Here is a 26,100-nt window from a genome sequence, read left to right on the forward strand (position 1 = left end):
TGGCAGTCAGGGCTGCTTTGCTGCACCTGAGGGACTAGGGGTTGGCTCCAGTGTTACGAAGATGCAGGAAGATGTGCCTGGGGGTAAGCGGAGAGGCTGGCACAAAGCAGGCGCCCAGACCCAGTGCACCTCCAGCCCTGCCCCTCTCTGCACTTCCCTTGGGGCTTAGACATGAGAGACCCAGGTTCGATCTCTGGGTCAGGAAGATCCCCTGGAGAAGGAAACAGCAACCCACTCCAGTATTCTTGCCTGGAAAAGTCGCAAAGAGTAGGACACGACTAAAGTGACTTAGCACTGCAGCACTGTTGCTCCCAGGACTCAGCACAACCGTCCAGTCAGTAACTGGGTGACCTCCAGTTCAGCCCCAAGTCCACATCCAGGAGCTCAGGTCCCAGTGACGTCACCCCTCATGCAGGCCCCCTCCCTCCTGCTGTACACTCAGCCTGCTTCTGCTGATCCCCAGCCTGGAGCTTTAGGAGGCAGGACGGACCAACCAGGCGCTCCACTGCTGCTTCAGAACCCAGATGAGTCCACGAGCAACGACTGGCCCAGCAGCCAGAGCAAAAGCTCCACAGGATCACAGCCACACAACACAGGCCCAGAGACCTGTCTCTACCTTCTCCTCAGGAAGTGAGGGAAATTGGGGCAGGTCACACCTCCAAGCACAAGAGCACGCTCCCATGGCAGCCCTCCGTCCCTGCCAGAAAACCCAGGACCCCCACTCCCCACCAAGAAGCACACAGAGCAGACCTGGAAGCACTGGAAAGCCACCACCCCTGATTCCTCCAGGCAGGTGGTCACTAGTGAAGGAAAGTGGCTCGGGGAGCAAGGGAGGCTGAGAACCCCCTTTCAAAGACCCCACTGCCATCCTGGGTCTCATCCCCTGGGGACAGCCCATGGGAACAGACCTAAGTTCACTTTCCAGGAGCTCACACAGGCCTGGATCCAAGCCCAACACCACAGGAGGGACTGGGGGCAGCATGCACGGGCAGTACCCCCCCAGACATCTCCACACTCCAGCCACCACCGCCCATCCTCCCAACTTTACTGCACAGGGGTTGGGGGGGGGATAAGCCCCACCCGCTGGACCCCCAAGATGGAGGGGAGACACAGGCTCCAGAACCTCCTGGCTGGTAGTACAGGAGCGGGCTTTGCCAGATGCTGAGGCAAAGTGACAGCCTGGCACAACCTCAGGGTAATACCAGGGCATCTGCGGTACCAGGAACCTGGGCTTCCTCACAGCAGCCCAGGATGAGAGCTGCTGAGTCTAACAAGTGTGTGCACAGGACTCAGGTGAATCTGAATCCCAGGTGAACAAGTCACTTTTAATATAAGTATGACCCAAACACTGTATGGGCTATACTTACCCTCAAAGATTTGTTTACCTGATTCAAATCTAAATGGGAGTCCTGTACGTCATCTCAGAACCACAAACCAGGAAAATATGAGCTGTGGGGACAGCCCAGTCCCATTCCAGAGCCGAAGGTCCTGGGCCAAGGAGGACAAGGCCCTAGCCCAGAACTGTCCGTGTGCAGCCACCTCATCCGTCCCACCCCGACTCCGGGAGCTGCTTGTGGGTCCAGCCTCTAGCGTGGCCTAGCTGATGGCCAGCTCCTTCAATAGAGTGGCTGGAACCAGGGTTGCCTCCTGGCATGTGCTCTGGGAAAGGCTCCCCCAGACTAAGCACCCACCTCCCCTTGTGTGGTTGGAAGGTAGGTCACAAAAGAGCTCTCTTCCGGCTGTGAGGAGAAAACACTGGATGAACTGGAGAACAGTACCAGCAAAGGTACAGTGGCACTTCTGTCTGTGAGAAGCCCACCCTAGAGGCCAGTGCAGGCATCTCCCAGCACCAGGACAGAGCAGGAAACCTGGGTGCAGGCGGTGATTCTGCCTGCAGGTCTGGGATAGACACCAGTGGGCCTGGCCAGCTCAACGTCAAGATGCCTAAAGCAGGGGCTTCCCTAGTGGCTCAGTGGTAAAGAATCTGCCTGCCAATGCAGGGCACACTACTGAAGCCCACGTGCTAGAGAAAGCCCGTGCAGCAATGAAGACACAGCACAGCCAAAAAAGGATTAACCAATAAGAAATATACGATGTGTGTGTCAAAGGTGGGCCAGGCAGTGGCCAGCGGCAGCAGGAGGAGGGCCAGGGAGCAAGCAGCACGAGGAGGACAGGACGATGCGCAGTCTGAGGACAACCTGGGCTCTGCCAAGTAAGTGGGGACCCAGAACCAGAGCCCAGAAGGGGCAGCAACAATGCCTGACACGCCAGCCAGGAAGCCCCATCCCCACCCCCCACCTCCCCACCTCCCCACCAGTGTTGAAATGCACAGACCCTCAGGTCCTAGGAGCTCTACAGAGGATAGACACCAGGCACATCACATCCAAACAAAGAGATCACAGTCGGAAACAAAAAGATGTTGTGTTTGGGAAACACAAGTGAGAATGACAAACCTCCTAACAAGCAAGAGAAACCAGGAATAAATGGGACATCAAGGATGCTGTGAGAAGAAAAAGCCAACCTGAAATGCTACCGTTGTTCCGTCACAAAGTCGTTTCCAACTCTTATACCAAGTTAAAAAAAGTAAGTGCTTGAGAAACAAAGGAGGGGTGAGGACTCTCAACCATCAAAAGCCAAGAGAAACCGGTGCAGTCTCCCAGCCCATCTGCCGCCCAGCACCCCCACCTCTCACCCACTCCCACAGGCAGGTCCATCCCCACCAGGTGCCAGCTCAGAATTGCCTCCACTTACCTGACGGCCTCCCTTGCACCATCATCGAGACCAAGAGCTTGCTCCTCACGACCCCCAGGCCCCCAGGTCCCTGGAGCCAGACCAGTATGAGGTCCACCAAATGACTGGCACCTCCTGCCACCCACCTGCCTGATCCACCACAAGGAACCCACAGGGCTTCAAACCAAGTTTAATAAATAAAACAGCAAGGGGGTCAAGGCAGTGTCACTTCACAGTGTGGTCCTTGGTGGGGCAAGGGAAGGTCGAGTCCAGCCCTGTGGATGGCTCGAGCCAAAGCCCCCCTGGTGACACGGGGTGGGAGCGCTGCCCTGCCCCCAGAGGACCCCACTCCCATTTGTAAACAGAAACATAAATAAAACAAGGCGGCTGGAGAGGAGAAGGTCCAGAACCCCAGCGGTCCCGCTGGGACCTCAACAAAAACACAACCTCCTCGGTCAGGGAAATTGGCTGGAGCCGGGCCCCCGGTGCAGCTCGGAAAGGGCCTCGGTGCCGAGGGGTGTGAGTCCCATGTCCTCAGACCCACACCCGAGGCAGCCAAGGACCCAGGGGGTGGGGGTGGGGTGCGTAAAGTGCAGCTTTTCCTGAAGTGGAGAGCGGGCGGACAGCAGGGCAGGGCCAGCATCGAGGTATATGGCTCTGCGCCCCACGGGGTTTGGCACCGAGTAGCAGCTGCCCCAAGCCTGGGCCGGGGCGGCCCATAGTCCAGCCGGGCGCAAGAGACGAGTGAGCAGAGTGCTGAGGGTGCCCGGCGGAGGCTGCTGGTGGTGCGGCATCCGGCCTGTCTCCCCTGTCCCTGGCGGGGTCTCTGTTGCTGGACAGGCCGGCCCTCCAGGCCCAGCCGCCTGATGAATCCCAGGGTGGGCGTGGAGCCTGGGTCACGTGGTGTGTGGCATGGGAGGGCCCTGCTCACCCTGGTCCTCGAAGAGTTCTGAGCAGAAGAGACGCCACTCACGGCCCGCAAAAAAAGGAGGGGTCGGGAAGACTGACAGGCAGGCCTCGCAGTGGCCCCAAGTCCAGTCCAGCTACATGCCCGCCTGTGGCCAGGGATCAACAGGTCATCACATTACAGCTGCAGGGGAGAGCGGGAGAGATGGGAGACATCAGTGCAGCCCCCAAGCACCGGGCCCACCCTACCTCCCGGAGACCCACCCCCACTGCCGACAGCCCCTCCCAAGGCAGCAAGGCCTGGCGCCCGGGGAGGGCTGGCGGCTCGCAGGGCCAGGAGCAGCCTGGCACTGGCCCCGTGTGTACCTTTTTGGATTTTGAACCGTACGAATGTATTACCTAGTCAGAAAGATAAATAAGCCAAATTTAAAGTAGAGAATAAAGCTAAAGAAACCAACAGCCGGCTCGGGGGCCACGCCTCCCTCGGGCCCTGGGGCAGCCCCTCCCGCCGGCCTCAGCGTGGCCTGAGGTGGGGGCACAGCAGATGGGGGCTCTGGGGGACCGCACTCACTGTGACAAGGGCTCCGAGTGCAGCCCAGGGGCCGGGCATGCAGGGTGGGAGGCCAGGAAGGGGTTCACATCCCCGATGCCGATGAGTCCAAACTCGGCCACCGACAAGGCCACTTGCGGAGGGCCCACGGTCTCCTCAGGCTCTCCATCTGTGTCCTCGTGGCTGGAGACGAGCGGCAGCTCCTCAGGCAGGGTCAAGTCCACAGCCAGCCTTGGGCTGGCACCGGGCTCTGGAGCGGCCGTGGCGGGCGGGAAGAAGGCCGGCTCAGCCAGGGCTGGGGGCCGCCGAGGCAACGGCAGCGCTGAGGGCTCGTCCAGTGGCGGGAACGAACAAGGCCCTGGCTCCGAGGATGGGGGTGCGTCCAGGGCCTCCCCAGGCTCGCCAAGACTCCGGGACATGCTGCTGCCCGTGCTCAGGGGCTCTGAGGGGGGAGAACGCAGCTGTGGCCAGGCCCCCACGGTGCCCATGCCCAGCCCCGTCAGGTCAAGGGCAATGCAGCCATAGACCACTGGCCCAGAGATCGTGATCACCTCAGGCGGTAACCTGTGTGGGCTCCAGCCTGCTGGGCCCAGCAAAGCCAAGGGCCCTCCTCACAGAACGCTCACACAAACGTGTGAGACACATGAGGACACGAGGGGCCTGACTTGTGGGAAAGACATGACCCTGTTCCTCAGGGTGGGCCAGGACACAGCAGGTTCAGCAAAGGTGAGGGGAATGCAGACGCCTCACTGGGCACGCCAGGTACCCGACCGCACTCTGGAGCCAGGACAACGGAAACCCTGCAGACCCAGAGACCAGGGTCCTTATCCCCCGTGGTCCCTTCACAACTGCACTGACCATCTGAGCCTCGTCCTGCTCCCACACAGCCCTGGGCCTGGATGCCAGAGGGGGCACAACACCCCCCTGGGCTCCCACCCAGGGCCACAGACCACACGGGGCTCCCCCACATGCGGAGCCAGACCCCAAGGGTGCCTCATGTGTGAGATGCCTTATGAGACCATAAGAGTGAAAGGACAAGGGCCCCAGACCCCTGCTCTTCAGTGTCCAGTGGCCCAGGTTGGAGACCAGGGAGGAGGGGCCCCGAGGACAGGGCCTGACCCCTACTCACCCACGTGCATCTGAGCCAAGCGGTCATGCTCAGGGCCCGGGCCGTGGGCAGCAGCAGGCAGGGGCAGGGGTGGCGATGAGCGGGGGCGGCCAGGGCCGTCAGGGTCACTGCCCTCCAGGTCCTGGTCGGCATCCCTGCGGGGAGAGGGGGTGAGGGCTGTGGCTGCCTCAGGCCCAGTGCCCTCCCAGCACCCGTGGGGGCCTGGCACGCACGTGTTTCCTGACGGGCCGTACTTCCGGCGGCCTAGCCGTGTCTGCTGAGAGAAGTAGTCGTAGCGCTCGGACTTCTTCCACAGATAATAGTATTCCACGCACTCGCCCACTGACCGCGTGCGCACCTGCAGGGAGTGCCAGTCAACTCAGCCCGGCCCTACCTCCCCCACTGCCCGGACAGCAGGGAGGAGCAGATCCCAGAGCAGATGCCGCAGATGGTGGCCCAGCTGCTGATGGGAGAACCCACTGCTGCACCCAGAATGTGGGACCTGACACCCATGCCCAGGAGGGTGGGACAAGGGGTACAGGACACGCCCCACCCCTAGAAGCAAGACTGACTGGCTTCCTGGAGGCCAGCATCATGGCTGACTAGAGACTTGTGTGGGAAGAAGACTACGAACCCTAAGCCAAGTGCTCAGGGGGAGGAGCTGGGGGCGGGGGGCATTTGGGGGAGGTGGGGTGGGAGTGGGCCCACAGTGGGGGCTTTAGCAGCAGCAGCAGCCCCCATGGGAAGACCAGTGGGCCCGGGCATGCTGGGCCTGGTCTCGGGCCCATCCCTGCCCACAACAGCCCCACACGGGTCCCACGCCTACTCCAACCCTGTGGGGGAGACGCTAAATCCCCAGCCGTGAGCATCCCATGGTGGGTGGGGGGACCAGGCCTGCCAGCCCTAGGGGAACAAGGTAACTGTCAGGGCTGACGGGCTGGAGGAGGAGTCACGTGAGAACAAGAGCGAGAGTCAGGACCCCAGACAAGCCACAGGCACCCAGCCAGGCAGATGTCTGGGCTGTGTGTGGGGAAGGCTGGGGCTGTGCCACAGGTCAGGGAGCCACAGGCAGGCAGCACCTGAGCAGGACATGGGGGGACCAGTAGTGGCCCAGGTCTGGATGAGAGGACATGGGCTTGGGGAGGAGAAGGACACAGGTGTGGGGAAGGGCACGTGGACCTGGGACCTGGCAGCCACTCTGGCCACACCCCGTGGGTGCCATGGCAGGAGAACCTTGTCCTTGGGTAGAGTGAAAGTGGAAACCCTTAGTCCCCAGGCAAGGGAGTTGAGAGGAAGTGTAGGTAGGGTTGGAGTTGGGGAATCAGCAGTGAGCACGGATCCGTCCCCAGACTGGAGCCTTTCCGGGGGAGCAGGCAGGAGGAAGCTAGAGCCGCCAGGAGCTTGGGGGGGTTCGTCCTGACCTCCTGCTGCAGGCGGAGCTCCCTGGCTGGGAGCCATAGGCAGCAGGCAGGACTCACCTTGTTAGCCTGGATCAGGTGGAAGTTCTTGCCATGCACACGGAAGCCATGCTCGAAGTTGCGGCGCTCCTCCTCACTCCAGGCGCACAACCCGTCTGCAGGGGTGTGGGGCAGTCAGCAGCGGAGCAGGGGTTAGGGGGCCCCCAGGCAGACCAGCGCTCACCTCGGATCACCTTCACGTTGAACCGCAGCCTCCGCAGGGCCTCCTCCGCATTGAAATTGCACTTCACCAGCTCATACAGTGCCTGGGGGGGTGGGGGGGGTGGCAGCCACTGAGATCTCTGCCTGCTCACCTCGGGGGGCGGGGGGTGGTCCACACTGCCACAGGGACAGGAAGATGGATGGGGTGGGGGCGTCCACTCTACCATTTCCTGTCACTAGCGGTTTCCAAATGATTTCGTCCCAAGCACAGGACCATGTTGGCTCCCGCCCCTCTGGCCTGGCCGTCCCTCCACCCCACAGGCAGCCCACCTGCTCGCTGTCCTTCACGGCCTCTCCCTCCGGAAGCTGAGACCCAGCCATCTCGTGCCACCTCCGCTTCACTGCCCGGTACAGGAACTCCTCCACCTCCCTCTCGGGAAGGATGTTGGGGTCCCAGAGCAGCTGGTCTTCATTCTCATAGACTGTGCAGAAGGGGCAAGGTCACATGTGGGCACGCAAGTCACCTCCACTGACCACTTCCCAGGAAGCCCAGCAGGGCAGGCCAACTTTGCCCCTCCAGAGGACAAGGGCCTGATTGGTGGCCTGGGCTGGGCCTCCACCTCTGTGCCCCTCAGGGCCGGCTCTGGGCACCAAGGCGGGAGCAGGGAGAGACCAGTGGGGACCGAGTGGCCAGAAATCAGGGCCAGCTTCCCAGAGGAGGTAGCAACTAACTAAGGGCTGGAACGGGGACTTCTGACCCTAGCCATTGAGAAGGCAGCTGCAGAGCAAGCCCAGGGAGGGGAAAGGCGGGACCAAGGGAGGAACACTCAAGTACAGTGAGACCTGGGTGAGAGCCTCACTCAAGCCAGAGCCGCCCAGCCGCCACAGCCCTCAAGTCAGCACCACACACCAGCCAGACTTCCCCTCAGGCTGCAGTCTGCATCCAGTTGGCAGCCCCTAGCTGTGCAAAGCACACAGTGGAGAAGAGGCAGAGGGAGACCCCAGTGCCAGCACCTCTCAGCTACCCAGGGAAGAGCCACTGGGACCGAAAACTAAACAACACACACAAGCCCAATACCCAGCACAGGGGCTGAAGACGGAACCCACTACAGGCTGGACTCTCTCCTGTGGGGGACCAGCAACTCCAGGGTTGATGCCCAGGGACCTGCAGCCACTTCTCTCCACCTCCAAAGTCAACCCGAGTCCCAGGCTGGACCGGGGTGGGTGGTCAGCCAGAGGGGAGAGCAGGCTGCTCCAGAGAAAAAGTGACACCTGCCACCATGCCTGTGTGTTGATCTGTCACAGCAGGGTGAGAGGAACCATGCAACCACACATAAGTCCACGGACAGTGAGACATCAGAGCTGACACACAGGATTTCAAAATAACCATGATCCATGAGGTAAGATGACAGCAGAAAAGAACAAAACAAACAGAAAGCTGCGAAATTTCAGCAGAGAACTGAAATCCATTCAGAAGAATCACACAAGCATCTGAGGGCTGGAAAACACAGTGTGTGAGTTATGAATCACCAGGCAGCTTCAACAGCAGCAGATGACATGATCAGTGACATCACAAAGAAGTTTGTTCAAATATATCAAACTGAAGCTTTAAGAGAACACAGTTTGAGAAGCAAGAGAGATGGACAAGCACCTGAGACATGTGTAACTGAGTCACAGATAACAAGGACAAGGCCCTGGCCAGCTCTGGAGAGAGGATGGCAGGAAGCCCACGGCAACTCTGACCCACAGAGCCAGGAGCTCAGAGCACGCCACAGTCTGAACCCCAAGAAACAGGAGAAGGCAGAAGGGAAGTAAACAACCTCAATGGAAACAGACAAAAAGATAGTGGAGTAAAGCTGGTCAAGTGTTGAAAGGATAAAGCCTAAAAACCTAGACTTCTGCACCCAGGAAAATAGTCTTCAAAAATGAAAGTGAAATTAATACTTTGCAGAATTCAACCACAGCAGAACAGCACAAGGAGCACTGAAGAGAAAGTTCTCCACCTCCCCGCCACGGAGGCTGGAGGGATGGATCGCAGCATGTGGGCGCTGTGGGCAGGGATGCTCACAGCTGCGACCTGCTGGTGCGAGCGAGGCTGGGGAAGAGGTGGGACGAGTCACAGTGTCTGAGGCCCCTGAAGTAAACGGGAACGGGGGCACATCTATGCAGAGCAAACCAGGGTAACCACTGGAAAAGTGACACAGACATTAAGACCAGAGTCCAAAGAGGACAAAACAACAGAATAAATTACCTGATGAATCAAAGACAGGACAAAATAAACGAACAAAGAATAGATGGAAGAGGCAGAAAACACACAGCACGACGGCAGACATGACCCCCTACTTGCAGGGGCTGCAGGACGTAAGGACTGGACTCAACATGCGAACTGACAAAAATCAGATCCCAATACACTCCATTTACAGAACTACACTTTGTGCATAAGAAGGCAGAAAGGAATGTACTGTGCGAATACCAGACAGACAGACACCACAGGAACATTCACAACACCGGCCACAGAGCCCAGCCCCCTGACCCCAAAGGACAGAAAACAGAGCAGGGCCTTGGGCCTCAGAGAACTCCAGCTCAACATGAGCAACAGGAGGGGAACCAGAGAATCCGCAGCGTTCATGCTTCTAAACAACCAGAGTCAGAGAGAAGGTACCACAAGGGAAACCAGAGAACAGGATGAAGCTAAAGAGAAGGAAGGAGGTAAAGATGGAAATAAAAGTCAGCTACACAGAAATCAGATGACAGAGAGACATCAACAAACCAAAAGTTAGCTGTCCCTTGTGAAGGGCAATAAAATATAAACTCCAGTCTGATCAAGAGAGAATACAAAACAAAAAATGCAAATTACCAGTATCAGAACCAAAAAAAGAGACATTACTACAGGTCCTATACACATTAAGAAAAGAATAAGAGGATATTATGAATTTTCTGCTGAAAAGTGAACAATTTAGGTGAAAGTGGTAAACTTCTCAGAAATATAACTTATCAACTTGATACAACTTAAATAAACTGAATTAATCATTCAGACTCTTCCACAGACAAAATAATCTAAACTGAACCCCGAGGCCACAGAGCATCACCACAGAACCCTTCCAACATCTGAAGCAGCAGCAGAAACTGTCTTACACAGATTCCTCCAGGCACTAGAAAAAGGCACTTCCCAACCATTTCCCAAAGACACATGACCCTGAAACCAGAGCCCCACGAGGACAAAATGAACAGAAATGACAAGCCAGTGTCTCCACGGACACTCATGCAAAACCCTGTATAAGGAAGGGACTGATGACACGCACCAGCCTGTCTCGGGGGCAGCAGTGCTCAGTGGTGGCCAGCACAGTGTAGGGAGCACAGACCAAGGCTCCAGGGAGGACAGGTCAGGGTCCCGCAGTTGTCAAGGGTCTCACACGCCTGTGGTCAAAGCACAAGCTCAGCTCATGTACACAGCTCAAGCTGTTCATGTGAGCTTCTGTTTAAAGACATCTCATTTCATACATGTTGCGGGCTCACTAACACCGAGTTCACAGCAAGAGCTCATACCTGGACAAAGCTCACCTCACACGTATTTTCTCTGACAGGCACGCCTCAGCCCTCATGTGCTCAAGATCCCAGAGGGCAGCCAGCACCACACCTGGGGCCGCTTTAAACAGCAAAACACGAAAACCATAGGGTTCAGTGGACGCGCATGAGGCTTCTGATGACAGCTGAGAGCTGAACAGAGAAGGAAGCTTCCCTAGGTCAACCTTCCCAGGAACATGTGCTCCAGACAACTCGATGTTTCTACCCTCTGCACACGTGCGTACCCAAAAATGACCCTGAAAGCACTACAGGTGTTCATTCTGGGCCCACACGTTGACTTTAGCCATGGGATAAATGCACAAACACAGAATCCACAAACAAAAAGGATCGACTGTACACACATGTATCATCATAAAAGACAGTATTTCGTGACTTGGTACAGTTTACTCCAGAATCCAAGGCTGGTTTTATGTCTGAAAATCTACCAATTCACTACATCGACAGAAAAAATAATAATAATAACCACAGATGTAGAGGCAGAAAAAGTATCTGACAAAATCACAGCAAAAAATTGCCTGCTACTAAAATCAGAAAGAAACCTAATAAAAGTAATTCTATGGTTACACCAAGTGGGGAATAACAGAACACCTCCCCGAGTCTGGGAACAAGACACAGATGTCCTCAGTCACCACTTCTTTTTACTTATGTTCTGGAGTCAGTGAAGTGAGGCAAGAAAAAGAAAACGTACAAAGATCACAAAGAAAAAAGGTTATCATACACAAATGATATGACTGGTTACATTTAAAAATGCAAAAGAATCTACAAGGCTTTAAAATTAGTAAGCTAATTTAGCCTAGTCGCTGTGTACAAGTTCAAGCTAAAAGAATCCAAACTACATTTCTGCCAGCAAGAATCACAAGACTGCTACCCTTAAAACTCTGAAACTGATGAAATTAAAGAATACCTAAACAGAAAGGTCAGCCACACTCACAAACTCGAAGTGTCAATACCGTTAACATGTTGCTCCTCCCCAAATTAACCTTAAGAGCCAATGCAACCCTAATCAATCCCAGCAGGCACTTCTAGGCCAAAGGACAAGCTAATCTGAAAACTTCTGTGCATGCACAAACAAGTTACAAAATTGGAGGTTTCGGAGCATCTCAGACTTACTTCAGAGCTGCAACAATTAAGACAGAGTGGTCAGACAAAAGTTACAACGTTGGAGGTTTCACAGTATCTCAGACTTACTTCAGAGCTGCAACAATTAAAACAGAGTGGTCAGGATCCCAGGTCAGAAAAAAGAAAACACGAGAAACCCCCAAAGCAGAGGGACCTTGCCAACACTGATCTCTGATAGGGTCACCCCTGTAATTCAGTGGAGGAACGACGGACATGTCCACGTGCAGGACTTGCCGGGGGTAGGGGGGCGCAGTCAACCCTGACCATAACCTCCAACCCACACATTAAAATTAAGTTAGATCACAGACGCCAAAGTAGAGGGGGTCTGCAGACTCCTTAGCACAGAAGCGAATTGTGGCTAAAATAAAGACAAGCTAGACTTCACTGAAATCAGACCACACTGATGGGGGAACACGCCTGCAGTGCACACAGCCAGCCACAGACACACCCAGGACAGTGCAAAAGCAGGAGAGGGAGGCACTCCATTCAAAGGGGAAAGGCCTGGGCAGGCACCTGCAGGAGACACCAAGTGGGAGGAAAAGCACTTAAAGCCACAGCAGGGCCCTCTCCATACCCACCAAGACAGACCACCAGGCTGAGGAGGACGCAGAACAACTGGAACTCCTGTACAGCTGGCAGGGCCCACGATGCCCATGGACGATAACCCAGGAATGAGCCTGAGTGTCCAACCAAGACGGCCACACCACAAACCACCAGAACACCTGGCTAGAGGAGGAGTCAACATAGGTGTGCACACAGGGGACCTGTTGCCGCAGAGCCCACAGTGCACACACTGTGTGGAGGGGTCCCTGCAGGGAGAGGCCAGCTCCCAGCCTAGGGATCAAGGGCAGACCTATGCGAGAGCACAGGCTCAGCTCGCGGCCTCCTCTGGGGAGATGCCATGCACACCCTGGGACCCAGCTCAGCTGCGGCCTCCTGTCTCCCATCCTTCACCCAAACTGCCTATAAGGAGCAAGCACACCCCACCAGCCCACATCCAAACTCGGGCCCTGGGAGGCATTCCCGTCTTTACAAAGGGTCCCCGACTCCCTCGTCTATCCCATCCCCCAATCCCAGCTCCCAAATCGTCTCAAAAAAGCCTCTGAGCTCAGAGTGCCAGCCCAGGGCATGCAGGAGCCCCAGGGCAAAGAAAAACAGATCCTAGTCAACAGGCACCTGCCTTCACGTCCCAACCTCAGCACCTGCACACAGAAGCAATGTTTTCTACCTCAAAGAATGGAGGCCCAGCTCTACATTCCAGTGGGATCGACAGACAGACATCAAGTCAGATGGCGAGTGCCCTCAGGAACAGGGCAGAGCAGTAAAACACACGTCTCTGGTGGGTGTGCGGGAAGAGCCCCAGATGAGATGAGGGACTGACCTGTGGGCAACATGAGGAGAGCCCACACACGCAAGAGAACAAGTGCAGCAGCCCTGGGCAGGGGCTCGAGGTAACTTCAGGGCCCATGGCCAGCCAGCAGGGAGGGGCAGCTACCTCCCAGAGCACCCTGCAGGCCGGCTGCCCTAGGTGGGCACCTGAGCTGGGCCAAGACTCTCAGGCTTGCTCAGAGGACCTGGGAACCGGCTCTGGCTGGACACCAAATTCTTTCCTGGAGGACTGGGTGGCATTTCTCCTGCTCCCTGCCCCCCAGCTCCCAGGCCCACTTACTCTTCTCACCATGCCGGTTCGAGTGCAGGTTGCTGAGGTCCGCTTGGAACTGAGGCCCAACCATGATTTCCTGCAAAGGTAAAGGCCCAGGAGGGTCAGGGTGGACAGTGGTGCTGATTGGGGTGCAGGCCGCTGCCCAGAGCCAGCACTGGCTGAATCTGCCTGTCTGCTCTGAGGCCAAGCCTAGGAGTGTACAGGTATGTGAGCAACAGTGTGTCCGGCATAGCCAGTCCTGTGGTGGGGTGGAGGCAGTGGGGGAGCCCCCGGACAGGACCGGGGCCACAGCACTCATGCTCGAGTCCAATCCAGTGTCAGAGCTGCTCACCTTCTTACACTTGTTGGCGGGAAGCGGGTCCTCCTCAGCGTCTGATGAGCTGGAGGAGCCAGGCTCCTTGTCCGCGTCAGCCAGGAAGCAGGCTTCGGAAAAAGAGGAGCAGTGAGGCATGTGCCCTCTGCCAACAGACCCTGGCAGACCCCGGGCCCCCACCCCGCTCTCCGGCCACCTGCCCCACAAGTGTGCCCCTCCTGAGAGGCAGTGGACCCAGGCCCCAGCCAGGGGATGAGGCGAGAGGGCAGAGAAGCAGGGTCCACAAGGGGCTCTGCTGTGGCTGTAAACCCACTGGGGACAGGAAACTCAACACCTCCTGCTGCAGTGCACCACTGGCCAGGTCACAGCCCGAGATCCCCTGGACTTAACAGACATTCAGCCACAAGAACCAACACGCTCCCCCCTCGCATAAACCCAGGTCTCCAACCTCCGCACAGGGATGGTGCCCAGGGGGGCTCCAGGAAGAGCATGCACCCCAGGGACCCCGAGGTCTGAGTCCCCAGAAGCTCAGGGGCAGAAGCAGGGGTCACCTACATCCACTCTGACTAGGGAAAAGGTCAGAAGCCTCGTGAGAGGTCACAGATGGGGTGAGGTCATCGGCCGAGGACTGTGTTTCTTCCTCTTCTTCCCCTGAAAGCAAATCCTTCGCTATTTGGTCCTTTTAACAAGAAAGTAAAGAACATTTTTGTACTTTGTTTTTACGATCTCAAATAACACTAATGATAATAGTGTGGTGGTGCCAGTGTGGATGAGCCTCCCTGCAGGAGCACCTAGGACCTCCGAGGGACTGCTCTCCCCAATCCCCAGGGGCTGCCAGCAAGGGAGGGGATGTGCCTCTGCCTGAGACCTAGGACAGTCAGAACCCCTCCCCTCTGACCCCACCAAGACCTGCTCGGGACCCGGTGTCTCTCCCTCCCAGGGCCCTCCCCTTGGCCACACAGACCCTGGGTGGGCAGCCCGCACTTCCTGACCACACCCCTACGTGTCCAGGGCCCTCCTGCCCAGCCCAGAAGCCTCCCCTCACCTTGTCCAGGGTCATGTCGGGCAGGTGGGCTGCGGTATCACTGCCCTCGCTCTCCCGCTCCGAGATGGGCTCTGAGGTCTCGTAGCCGTACAAGGCCAACAGCTCGTCAAGAGGCATGTCACTGCTCTGTGGGGGCAGGGCTGTGTCAGGGGCACTGCACTGGGGGCTCTGCCCCCTGCCCTTGAGCCCATCAGCCCCACGACCAGTCCCAGTGTTTCACTCCAGCCAGACCCCAAGTCCAGCCCTCATCTACTGACTCCTTTCAGCCCCCCAGAGGGCATCCCAGTCCTGGGCCAAGGGAGCAGCTCCTTCGAGAGACCACCGACCTCTTGTCGCCAGAGTAAACCTTGGCATAAACGCTTTCGAACAGAATATCCCAATTTTAGGAAACTTGGATCAGACAGCATGAAAATAATAAACCCCAATGCCCACTGTAAGGCTGGAAAGGGAATATAAAGGGCAGGCATTTCAGGTTTTGCTTTGGATATTATTATACATTCTTTCTTTTCCTTAATCAGTAAATGAAAATTGTATCTGAAGAAAAAGATGTTTTTGGCTGCACCATGTGCCTTGCAAATCTCACTTCCCCAATCAGGGACTCAACCCTGTGTTCCAGTGAGAACACACAGTCCTGACCACCCGACCACCAGGGAGCTCCCCTGAAGGAAATTAGATAAGGTATTCAGCTAAAGAATAGCTGACCTTTTTTTTCAGTTACTTTTGAGAAGTTTTGAATTCAAGTTGAACTCTTTAAAACTGTTCTCTCCTTTTTGAACAGAAGACATGTTTTGGTTTTAAGACCAAATTAGTACTAAGTGACACACGGCACCAAGCTAAACAAACGTCCAAAATAAAAATAATTTTTTTAAGTGAAAAAAAATTTAAAAAAAAAACATAGAAACAAAAATAAATAAATGTCCAATGACTACTCTTTGGTCCTAGTACTTGAAAGACATTTAGTGAGGTCAGTGTTGACATTTAACAAACTGAGGTCTATGTGCCCCACCTCCAAGCTGACATGATGAAGCCCCATTATGACTGGAGAAGTCCACACACCTCAACTAGAGAGTAGCCCCCGCTTGCTGCAACTAGAGAAAGCCCATGCACAGCAACAAAGACCCAACATAGCCAAAAATTAATTAATTAAGGCTACAGGACAGGGCCCTGACCCAGGAGGCCAGTGTTCTCACAAGAAGAGATCAGAGAGCTTGCTCTCACCCTGGAGAGGCTGCACAAGAAGCCGCATCTGCAGCTGAGCAGCACCCTGTGGACATGCCAGGCCAGCCCTGGTCTGGGGCTTCCAGGCCCCAAACAGCACAAATATAAACCTGCGGTTTAAAGCATCCCATTCTGTGCGACTGACAGACGTGTGCTCTCTAGATTTTACACAGCGGGCTCTGTGCACACGCACAGGACTTACACATCATGGAACCAGCACCCAGCCAGCATCTCATCCACACAGAAGGTGATGAGATCACACATGAGTCAGGGCCACTCTGGGGTCAGGGCTGCCAGGGTCAGGGCCACCCTGGGGTCAGAACCACTCCGAGGTCAAGACCAGTGGACCCTAAAGCAAGGACAGAGGTCATCGGATATGGCCACGGGGTCCAACCCATGAGGCTGCCACCTGCCGCACTCTGCTGCAGCATCAGAGAGCATCCACAACTATGTCAACAGACTGGTAAATACTCCTGCCTTTTCCATGAACAGATGTGTAAGAGGCAAGACTCACTCTCTAACCTAAGAGACAGACCACAACAGATTGACATCTGCCTAAAGACAGCATTTCACAGAGACTTACAGATGTGTAAAACTATTTTATTCTTTCCCCCTTTTTTTTTTTTTGGCTTGGAAAACAGTTATATTTTATCAAAAATGTGTTACTTCTACTTACAATGGGTTTGCTGCATCACCTACATAAACAAAGCTCCTTGAGATCATCGATAATTGTTAAGAACACAAAAGGGGGACCTGGAGTCAAAAAGCTGGAGAACAGTGGGCTCACTCTCCAGGCTGGCTGGTCTGGAGCCCAGCACCCTACGAAGGCAGGACCAGCTGGTGTAGCCGGGCCTCTGCTGACAGAGCCAGGTGGGCTCGGAGACCGAGCGGACACATGGAGCAGCTGCAAGGCCACTGATGCCCTGCCGGCATTGCTGGGTACCTGGGAGACGAAGTCCTTCTCCAGCTCCTCCTCCGGCTTCTCTGGGCCTTGCGCTGCACCCTCGTGTTCCTCCCGGACGCCGTAGTTCTGCGACAGGATCTCCGCCAGGTGGAACTGATGGTCCGCAGAGCCCATGGACACCACTGTGGCAGACAGCAGCCTGGTGAGCTCTGCCCCTGTCCCAAACCTCGCGCTACGGCTGAGACCATGGGGCAGAGAAGCCCAGGGGCCCTGGGGCTGCGTGGGTGTATGCACATACGTGCATGTCCACACAGCCGCCCAACAAATGCCCCACCCTCTTCTGGTCCCAGCCCAGTAGCTGGGGGACTTGACCAGATCTGGAGCCTTCCCCAAAGACCCAGGATGTGCTCAATGCTATATCTCCATGCTGCTCCTCAGTACAGTGACTTGTAAAGAAACAAGAAAGGACACAGCTAGGTCTCACTCAACCCCACCAGGGAATAGTGAAGGTCTCCATGTGGGTCCCAAGAGTAACATGAGGGGCTGGAGCCTCCAGAAGCCGGACAGGAGGGGCCGGTGGCCAGTTTGGGGAGGCACAGGGCCCCTAGACAGTACCCACCCAGCACCCTCCCTCCTGCAGTGCCCGCCCCCAACTTGGGGGCAGACCTGGCCAAGAGGGAGGTCCTGACCACCAGCTGGCTTGCCCTTACCCCCACCGAGGCCCTGGCAACCCAGGGAGGGGTGGGGGGTAAGGTACCTGCTGTGGTCTGCAAGTTGGGCTCCCCAGGGCACAGACTGTGAGGCAGGCAGGAGGCCGCACCAGGGCTCTGCCTCTCCAGTGAGGAGGCCTGTGGAGGAGAGGAGCAGGGTTAGGGCCCGCGGGCGGCCAGATGGCCTGGCCATGATCAGAGCTGACCCCCAGGGTATATCAGGGCCACAGGAGCGACCTCCACTGGCTGGGGGTGGGGGCACAGTGGGCCAGACTTTCAGTCACAGTTGGAGTCCAAGTGCCCAGGCAGAGATGCTCAGAGGGCATAGGGCTGCCACCGCAGAGTTTGGACCCTCCTCCAGGTGGGAATAGCACCTGTGGGCAGCATGAGGGGACTGGATCAGCCAGCCACCAGCAGTTGATCATGGCCAGGACACAGTGTCAGGTGAGCCAGGCCCACATACAGCCCAGCCAACACCTGCAGCCAGGTGCTGACACCACAGCCACGAAAAGGGCCCAGCCTTCGAAATGTCATGTTCACCATGGAGAAATCTGGAAATTCCTCCAAACATAAACAGTTACCAAATGACCCAGCAATCAACTCTACTCCTAGGTACACACCCCAAAGAGCCAAAAACATATGTTCATACTAGAAGGTATACACATGTGCTCACAGAAGTGTGACTCACAACAGCCCAAAGGTGTAAAAACCCTAATGCCCATCAACGGTGAATGAATAAAGAAGACATGGTCCATCCTACGATGAAAAGGAGAGAAACCCTGACACTTGCTACCACGTGGACAGATCCTGAGCACAAGATGCTCAGGGAAGAAGGAGACACAGAAGGACACACAGGATGTGATTCCACTAATGACAAACGTCCAGAACAGTCCGATCCACAGATGCAGAGTGGGTTCCTGGTGGTCAGGGGCTGGGGAAGGAATAACTGTTGATGGAGGTGGGCTTCTATTGGAGTGATGGAATGCTCCAGGTAAGGGTGAAGGTTTCAAAACTTTGTGAACATACTAAAAACCACCGAATTCAATACTTTAGTTGGGGATATTATGAAGGACATAAATTATACCTCAAATTTTTAGAACTACATAAAAAAAGTACAACAGCTACCATTATCATGATGTTCAAAAGCTTACTGAGAACAAGAAAACTAAACCAATAACTTTTATAAACAGAACCACAGTATTCCCCCAACAAAACACGAGCAAATTGAATTCAGCAACATGCAAAGACCACCACACAGTGACAAGGAGTGGCTCAGCACACGACGCAGCACACAGGTGACACCCAACACGACAACCGGCCACAGCACAGACCAGACACACCCCCACGGCATCATCTCAGCAGACGCACAGACACAGCACCTGACCAAGGCCGACACCCTGTTATGAGGCAACGCTGAATGCACGAGGTCTGTGGGGGAGCTTCCACCCAGCCCCAGCAACTGCTACCTCCCCAAGACTAGGGCACTGCCTACAAAATGCCGTCCTGGAGGCTCCAGAAGGCAGGAAAGCGAAATGGAAGGAGTCCAAGCTGCAAAAGCACGTCATGACCTGGGACACAGAAGATACGCAAAGAATCCACTGAAGAAACTGGAACCAGTAAATGAGTCCAGCAGGCTGCAGGACATAAGACAAGCCACAGAAACTTTACTCCTATGCAGTAGCAACAAACAATCTAAAAAGAAAACAAGGAAGACAGTTCCATTTACAACAGCACCAGAAAGAATAAAATACTTAGAGCTAAAAGGAGCACGAGAAGTTCAAAACTAACACTCTGAAAAGTGCAAAGAATGTTGAAAGAAACCAAATATCTACATAAAATGGAAAAACACTATATTCCTCACTCAAGACTTACAACTGCCAAGATGTCAACGTTCCTCAACTCATCTAGAGGTTCAATGATAGGCCTATGAGAACCCCAACTGGCTTCCACACAGAAACTGTCCCCAAAATCACAAGAAAACTCAGGGACCCTGAACAGCCAGAACAATCCTGAGGGGAAAGAACGTTTCCTGACCTCAAAAGTACTGCAAAGCTACAGTAATGGATACAGTGTGGTGTTGACATAAGGCAGGATATTCAGACCAAATTAACTGAGGATTCAGAAGTAAACCACATATTATAGGAAAGCAAATTTTTTAAAGGGTGACAGAAAAATTCAATATGTAATAAACAGTTTTTCAACAAATTGTGCTGGGGTGCCTGGCTATCCACACACAGAATAATAAAGTTAAACTCCTCTCCCACACCACACAAAAACTCACTCAAAATGGATCAAAGACCTTGAATATAAGAGCTAACACTATCAAACTCTTAGAAAAAACCAAGGCAATGAGTCTTTCTCACCAGGCAACAGTTTCTTAGGTAAGACACAAAAAACGTAAACAAAAGAAAAAAACAGATAAACTGTATTTTATCAAAATTAAAACTCTGTGTGCTTCAAACAGCAGCATCGTGAAAGTGCAAAGGTGACCCACAGACCAGTAAAAGATATGTGCAAATCATGCAGCTCTAAAACCAGACTTGCATCTAGAATACGTACAGAATTCTTACAGATCATCAAGAAAAAGGAAACCAGATTTTTAAACCAGCAAAGTCTCCAAAGAGCTGCACCCACAGCTCGGTACACGGAAACAAGGCTCGATGTCAGGAGGGCAGTGAGCACACTGAGATCAGGATACATGACACCAAGAATGGGGACTCAGCCCCTTGGGAGGGGACCTGCAGTGGACAGCACAAGGAGCACACCAAGGGTTGGGGGGACCCCCACACACCGCCCTGGCGCAGAGTGTCAAGCGTGGAAGCCAGTGGCAAAGCGCCAGGGTGGAGCACACACAGCCTACCGACCAGCCCTTCACCCCTCTACCCAGGAGGCACCGCCTCCGAAAGTCAAGGCCTTCCCTCTGCACTGGCCATCCTGCTGTCCACACCCTCCAGGGGACTCCTCACAGGGTTCTCCCATGTGACACACGCCACCTGCCTAACAAGCTGCTTGTTTCTGTCTTATGAACCTGCCCTTGTCAGCCTGAACCATGCGGCCCCAGCCGGGACCCGGGGGGGCAGAGGGAAAAGTCAAGCCTCTCCTCCCTGACAACATCCAGGAAAAGCGGAAATCTTCATCCACATTGAGACCTGTTCACAAGTGTTCTCAGCAGTCTGACTCACAATAGCCAAAGGAGGAAAGAACCCAAAGAGACATCAGGTGGAACATCACTCAGCCCCAAAAAGGAGAGAAGCCCTGACACTCACTACTATGTGGACGGACCCTGAGAACACGATGCTCAGGGAGAGAAGCAGACACAGGACACACAGGGTGTGACTCCACTGACGGGAAACGTCCAGAACAGGCTGATCCACAGACACAGGGAGTGGGTTCCTGGTTGTCTGGGGCTGGGGGGGAGAAGAAAGACTAAGGAGTACACAGTTTCTTCTGGGCTGGTGAAAATGTTCTAAAATTGACTAGTGATGCCTGTACAACTCTGACTATACAAAGAACCACTGAATTGGACACATTAAAATGAGTGAACTGTAAAGTAAACGAACTACATATACCTCAGTAAAGTTGTTTACAAAAAAAAAGATTAGAATAGTTAATAAACTAAACTTCAAATTTTAGAAAAAAGTTAAGTAAGAATTTCCATACTGATTTCCTGAGTCAAGAGGTTGCGTAATCATTTTCTTCATTAGAGAAATATGGGACTTAAAACTCTGAAAGGTCAAGTCACTCAGTAAAGCTCACACAGCATGTAAATGGTACAACTACAAGTGCTGCCTTGGAACTCCAGCTCTGGAACTCAGAAACGCTTAACAGAACTGCCACTCTTCTTGGGAGCGTGAACAAAAGTACACAAATGGTCAGTAAAGCCAGAGAGAGCCAGGAGGCAGAGCAAGCCGGGGCCCTGGAAACACCAAGGTGAGAAGTCTGAAACGTGCCAGGAGACTGGCCAGTTCTTTGGGAGGAAGTGTAGGGGAGCCCCAAGAGCTTGGCCGAGAGCACCCCAAGTTCTTAGAGGAAGTGTACAGGGGGAATACCCCAAGCGCTCTTTCAGGAGCATACCAAGTTCTATGAGGAAGTATACAGGGCACCCCAAGTGTTCAGTGGGAGTACCCCAAGTTCTAAGAGAAGGAGGTGCCCAGGGGCACCCCAAGTGCTCTGCCAGGAGCACCCCAAGTTCTAAGAGGGAGTCCCCACACACAGGCCACTTTAAGAAGGTTAGCCCCTTAACCTGGGACAGGCGGTAACTACACAGGGAGCGAGGGAGCAGCCTGGACACAGCACCGGAGTGGCACCCTCGCCCCTCTCCAGGAAGGGGCCAGCAGCCTGCAGGCCACAGGCCACCTGCAGGTGCCAGCCCAGAGATGTTCCTTCTGGGCAAGGCCCGAGCATGAGGACAGCAGCAGACAGTCGGAGAAGGGCTCAGCCCAGCACCCCCTCCACCTTGGGGTCTGCCCAAGGGTGCTGGCAGGGGAGCCAGGACAGCAGCAGGGGGAACAAGAGACAGAGGACAGGGGGAAGGCTGGGTCTGCTCAGCCTCCCCCCAGGCCTAGATCCCCAGGCTCACCTCAGGCAGCTCTGAGAGCAGCACGGTTGCCCCAACACCGACTTTCAAGCCAGGCCCATGCACAGCAGTGGGCTCCCCGCGTCCTGTCCATCTTACCCTCTCCCCACCCCATTCAGACCACTCTGGAGCCCATGGCCCCCGTTTTGCAAAGGTGGGAGAAGGAAACAGATGAGGAGCTGGCTAAGGGCATTCCAAGTTAAAAATTTTTATAAAGAAAAAAAGGGAGGAGAATCAGGGTTAGAAAAAAGGAAAGACAGCACTGTGGGGACGAAGAACAAGCCCAGGGTGGGGAGCTGCCTTGCCCTGCCTTGGCCTGGGGCCCAGATGGGAGGGAGGGGGCTCAGTCAAGAGGGAGGAGGGGCCCTGCCCTGCCTTCGGTGGAGGCTCAGACAGGGTAGGGGCTCAGACAGGACAGAGGCACAGCTGGAAGGGTCAGAGCAGTGTCTGGGTCCAGCTCACCCACAGAGACATTGGGGTCCATCCTCCACTTGGCGAACAAGGCACCCCACCCACAGGCTCTTCCTCCAAGCATGGGACACCCACATGCCTTCCTTCCAGAGGGGGGTCCTACACCCCCTCCCTGTGCAATGGCCAGGCCTGGGACTCTGGTGGGAGGGATCCACATGACCCCCAAGTCTAGGCTGTGAAAGGCAGTGTGACTTCCACCAGCCGCCATGCTGCGAGGAAGCACAAGCCACGAGGCCAGGCCACGCCAGTGTTGCAGCCACATGTGGGCGGCTCAGCCCAGCCACCAACCAGCCACAACCACGGGCGGGACCAGCCAGACCTCCAGGCTGGGACAGGTGGTTAAGTAGCACTGGCTGCTTTGAGAAGCTGACTGCAGAGGTGGCTCATCACACAGCAGCAGTTAACCAAAACCCCTGGCCCCTGGCAGATACGTGGTCCCACTGGGCCGCCCAGCACCTCTCTGCTGACTGACAGCCCATGCCGCACCTGCTCTGGGCTGGGGCGCAGCAATCAGCAAACAGGTTCTGCCCGCCAGTCTCGGCAAGTCACCCACCCAGCTGGGGACACTGGCCAACAGCAGATGTGCAGGGTACTGAGGGGAGAAAACAGGGTGGAGGCCCCGCGCCAGGGGTGAAGGAGGCTGCGTGGCTGTCTCCACGGCAGCCAGTAGGGCAGCAGACTCCACCGCACAGTGAGGCCCCTGCAGGTGCAGATGCCACAGGGAGATAGGAACCAGGGTGGAAAAGGGGCGGGGGGTCCAGAGAACAAGGCCACTGGGCTGCAGATCACAGGGAAAAGACGCACTTTACCCTAAGGACAACAAAAAGCTGTCTCTTAAGCACAAGATACGGACAGTGGACTCAGCTTTTTAAAGATTAAGTTGGGATCCACAAGCAAAACAGTAAGAAGCACCCCACCTTTTCTCAGGGTGCTGATGGCTATCTTGGTGATGAGAAAAATCAGCACTCACTGCTTGGTCAGGAATCACTATTTGTATTGGCTCAAGACAAGAACTGCACAAGGCTCAGCCTCTCTGTGCAAGCATGGAGCCAAGATCTTATGGGATCCCAGCTCAGAGACTGGCCCAAGGCAGCCCAGTGTGAAAGGCTCCAGAGACAGGGGCAGCCTCCCAGGCAAAGGCCAGCCGTGCTCACCACCACTGACATTTGCATACCTGCGGTCCCTCACTGCCAGGCCCTCAGGGCCTCCCACTGAGTTGGCTTTCTTTTTAAGAAACCAGCTCCAATTCACCCCAAACTGGACACCTGGCAGCCCTGACAGGGCAGAGTCAACAGCCAAACCAGGCACCACTCAGGGCAGGTTGGTTGGGGAGTTTGTCCCACCCACCTGTCACACAGGGCTACCTGCCTGGCCAAGACTGCTGGCCCCTGAGGCAGACACATACATGGACAGCCACGCCCCTGCTGGGCTGTCAGGAGACCTGGCTTCTACCTCCATCGCACAAGTACAGCCACTGCCCAGGAGGCTTGTCTCCCCAAATGCCCTCTAAGGAAAGAGAACTACTCTGGAAGGGCCCTTTGGGTCCAGCCACCAGCATATAAGACAGGAATGGGCTGGGGAGGTCTGGCCTTGCACTGGTATGCCCACACCCTCTTTGGCACAAACGCAGGGCCTCCTGCTGCCCCTGCGAAAGTCACTAGTGGGAGAGAATTGGCCAGTTCCACCTCCACAACACCCACCCACTCAGCGCCAAGACATACAGCCCAACGTGGCTCCCCGATCAGGCCAAGCATCCCAGGACCCGGGCGGGTGTCTGCTCCTCTCTGGGCCTGGGCAGCCTCACCCACTGCGTGAAAATCACTTGCTGAGTCCAGGGACCTGCCTAGAGTCCCCACACTGACCGTCTGCGCTAAGAGTCACGTCTGCTGAGTCCCTAGCAGATGCGTTATTCATTTCATTCTCCCTAGAGCCCTAAAAGGTGAAAGCAGGTTCGCACTGCTTTATCCAACATTCCAAAAACCCTCAAAGTGAAAGTTTTTCATCTCTGGTTCGACCCGCCACGAAGCTACCGGGTGTCTGGATCTCGACAATCCCAGCTGAGTTTGCTCAAGCATCACAGCCCGGAACCCCACAGATCTTCAAATCCAAAACACTCAACTCCAACATCGGTCCGGCCCCAAGGATTCGGGGTCTTGGGCCCGCTTTGCGGACAGAGAGAGAAGGCTCCGCGAAGCAACTTCAAGCCGCGGGAAAAAGCAGCCCTCCGGGCCGGGCTGACCCCAGGTGGGAGCTCGAGTCCTGCCCGGGGTCCCGGGATCCGGCAGGAGCGCGACTCCGCGGGACCAGCGCCGGGGGGTGGGGAGTGGGTAGGGTCAGAGGGAGCAAGATTCCGCGAGGTCAGCGCCGGGGGGTGGGGGCTGGGTAGGGTCAGGGGGCCGGAACGGGCACTACTCTGCACGGCGAGAGCCGCGGAATCGGGGGTGGATAGGGTCAGGGGGCTGTGGGCCGGATGGGGCACGACTCTGCAGGGAGAGCGCCACGGGGAGGGGCTTCAGCGCCGCTGGTGGGGTCAGCGGGCGGGGGTCCGGTGAGGCAGGGTCCGGTGGGAAAGCGCGGTCCGCGAAGTTGGCAGACGCGGGGCGGGCGCCGGGGGGGGGGGGGGGGGGGCGGGAAACTGCGGGCGCGCGCCCCCTCCCCGCCCCCGCCACCCCCGCTCCACCCCGCGCCCCCGACCCCCGCGCCGCACATGCGCACTGCCGCCCGCGATGTGGCACCCGGGAGGGGGGGACCGGGGCCGGGGGCGACTGACGGTGGAGCCCCGCGCCCCTCGGGCTCCGACGGGAGCCGTACTGCGGCTCGGCTCCGAGCCCGGGCCCGGGGCCTCGGCGCCCGGGGCCCCTACGCGGCCCGGCCAGGAGGCGGGGGCGCGGGCCGGGGCGGGGGCCGGCTCCCCCGGCCCGCTCACTCACCTCCGCCATGGCCGTGTGTGCGCGGGAGGCGGCGGCCGCGCCGGGATCCCCGGATGCGGGGCCACGCGCTCATTGGCTGAAGAGCCGGGGCGGGCGGGGGGCGCCTGGGCGGGGTCGGGGGCGGGGCCGGGGCGGGGCGCGAGCCGGCGCGTAGTAGGTGCGCGATATGGGATGCGCGGGTTTCCACGGACCTTGGCCTCGGCTTGGAAAGTGGTGGCACCCTGGATGGAAGTGCCGATTCCTGATAACCAGAGCTTAAGCGCGGGTCCCCAGTCCTCCTTCCAAGCTATGGTGCCCCCCCAAGTGTTACAGCTGAGGACCCCGAGCCCCGGAGAGACGACCCCCCTCCTTAAAAGGACTTAAGTCTGGGCAGCGTGGTTCTAGAACTTTCCGCACGTTTGTACCAGTGACGACGGATCTCACTGGGGGCTTGGAACCCGAGTGCCCACTGTCAGCAGGGGAGGTGGAGCCCAGCCCTTCCGCTGGCTCTGGACCTGTTGTTGTCATGAGTTGTATCTAATCGAGGAAACATGGGCCCGAGCTGGCGGCGAAGTGCGTGAACAAGAGGGTCCAGACAAGGATTCCCCATACCTTGTGTCTCAGAGATGTGCTGAGGGAGGGCATCAGGGTGGATGGTGTAGACAGAGAAGGCA

General features: G+C 56.2%; 1 protein-coding gene across 3 annotated transcripts; it reads right to left on the reverse strand.

Annotated features, from left to right (window-relative positions):
* Positions 1-2,904: 2,904 nt before the first annotated feature.
* MIER2 (MIER family member 2) lies at positions 2,905-25,498 on the reverse strand. 3 transcript variants are annotated; one of them, XM_027970125.2, is made up of 15 exons: positions 25,448-25,498; positions 17,518-17,608; positions 16,800-16,942; positions 14,639-14,764; positions 14,149-14,272; positions 13,612-13,703; positions 13,287-13,356; positions 7,244-7,395; positions 6,936-7,017; positions 6,773-6,867; positions 5,528-5,652; positions 5,316-5,449; positions 4,208-4,628; positions 4,003-4,035; positions 2,905-3,820 (listed from the first exon to the last, which is right to left on the reverse strand). In XM_027970125.2, the coding sequence occupies exons 1-14, from the start codon at positions 25,454-25,456 to the stop codon at positions 4,032-4,034; spliced, it is 1,668 nt and encodes a 555-aa protein (XP_027825926.1). In that variant the 5' UTR covers positions 25,457-25,498; the 3' UTR covers positions 2,905-3,820; positions 4,003-4,031. The 3 variants fall into 3 exon arrangements, with proteins under 3 accessions (XP_027825926.1, XP_014951489.2, XP_042106358.1); XM_015096003.3 differs by lacking the exon at positions 4,003-4,035; XM_042250424.1 differs by having other exon boundaries at positions 2,905-4,035.
* Between the last annotated feature and the right edge of the window lie 602 nt (positions 25,499-26,100).

Source organism: Ovis aries, chromosome 5 (genome assembly GCF_016772045.2).
Source record: "Ovis aries strain OAR_USU_Benz2616 breed Rambouillet chromosome 5, ARS-UI_Ramb_v3.0, whole genome shotgun sequence".
NCBI classification, from domain to species: Eukaryota; Metazoa; Chordata; class Mammalia; order Artiodactyla; family Bovidae; genus Ovis; species Ovis aries.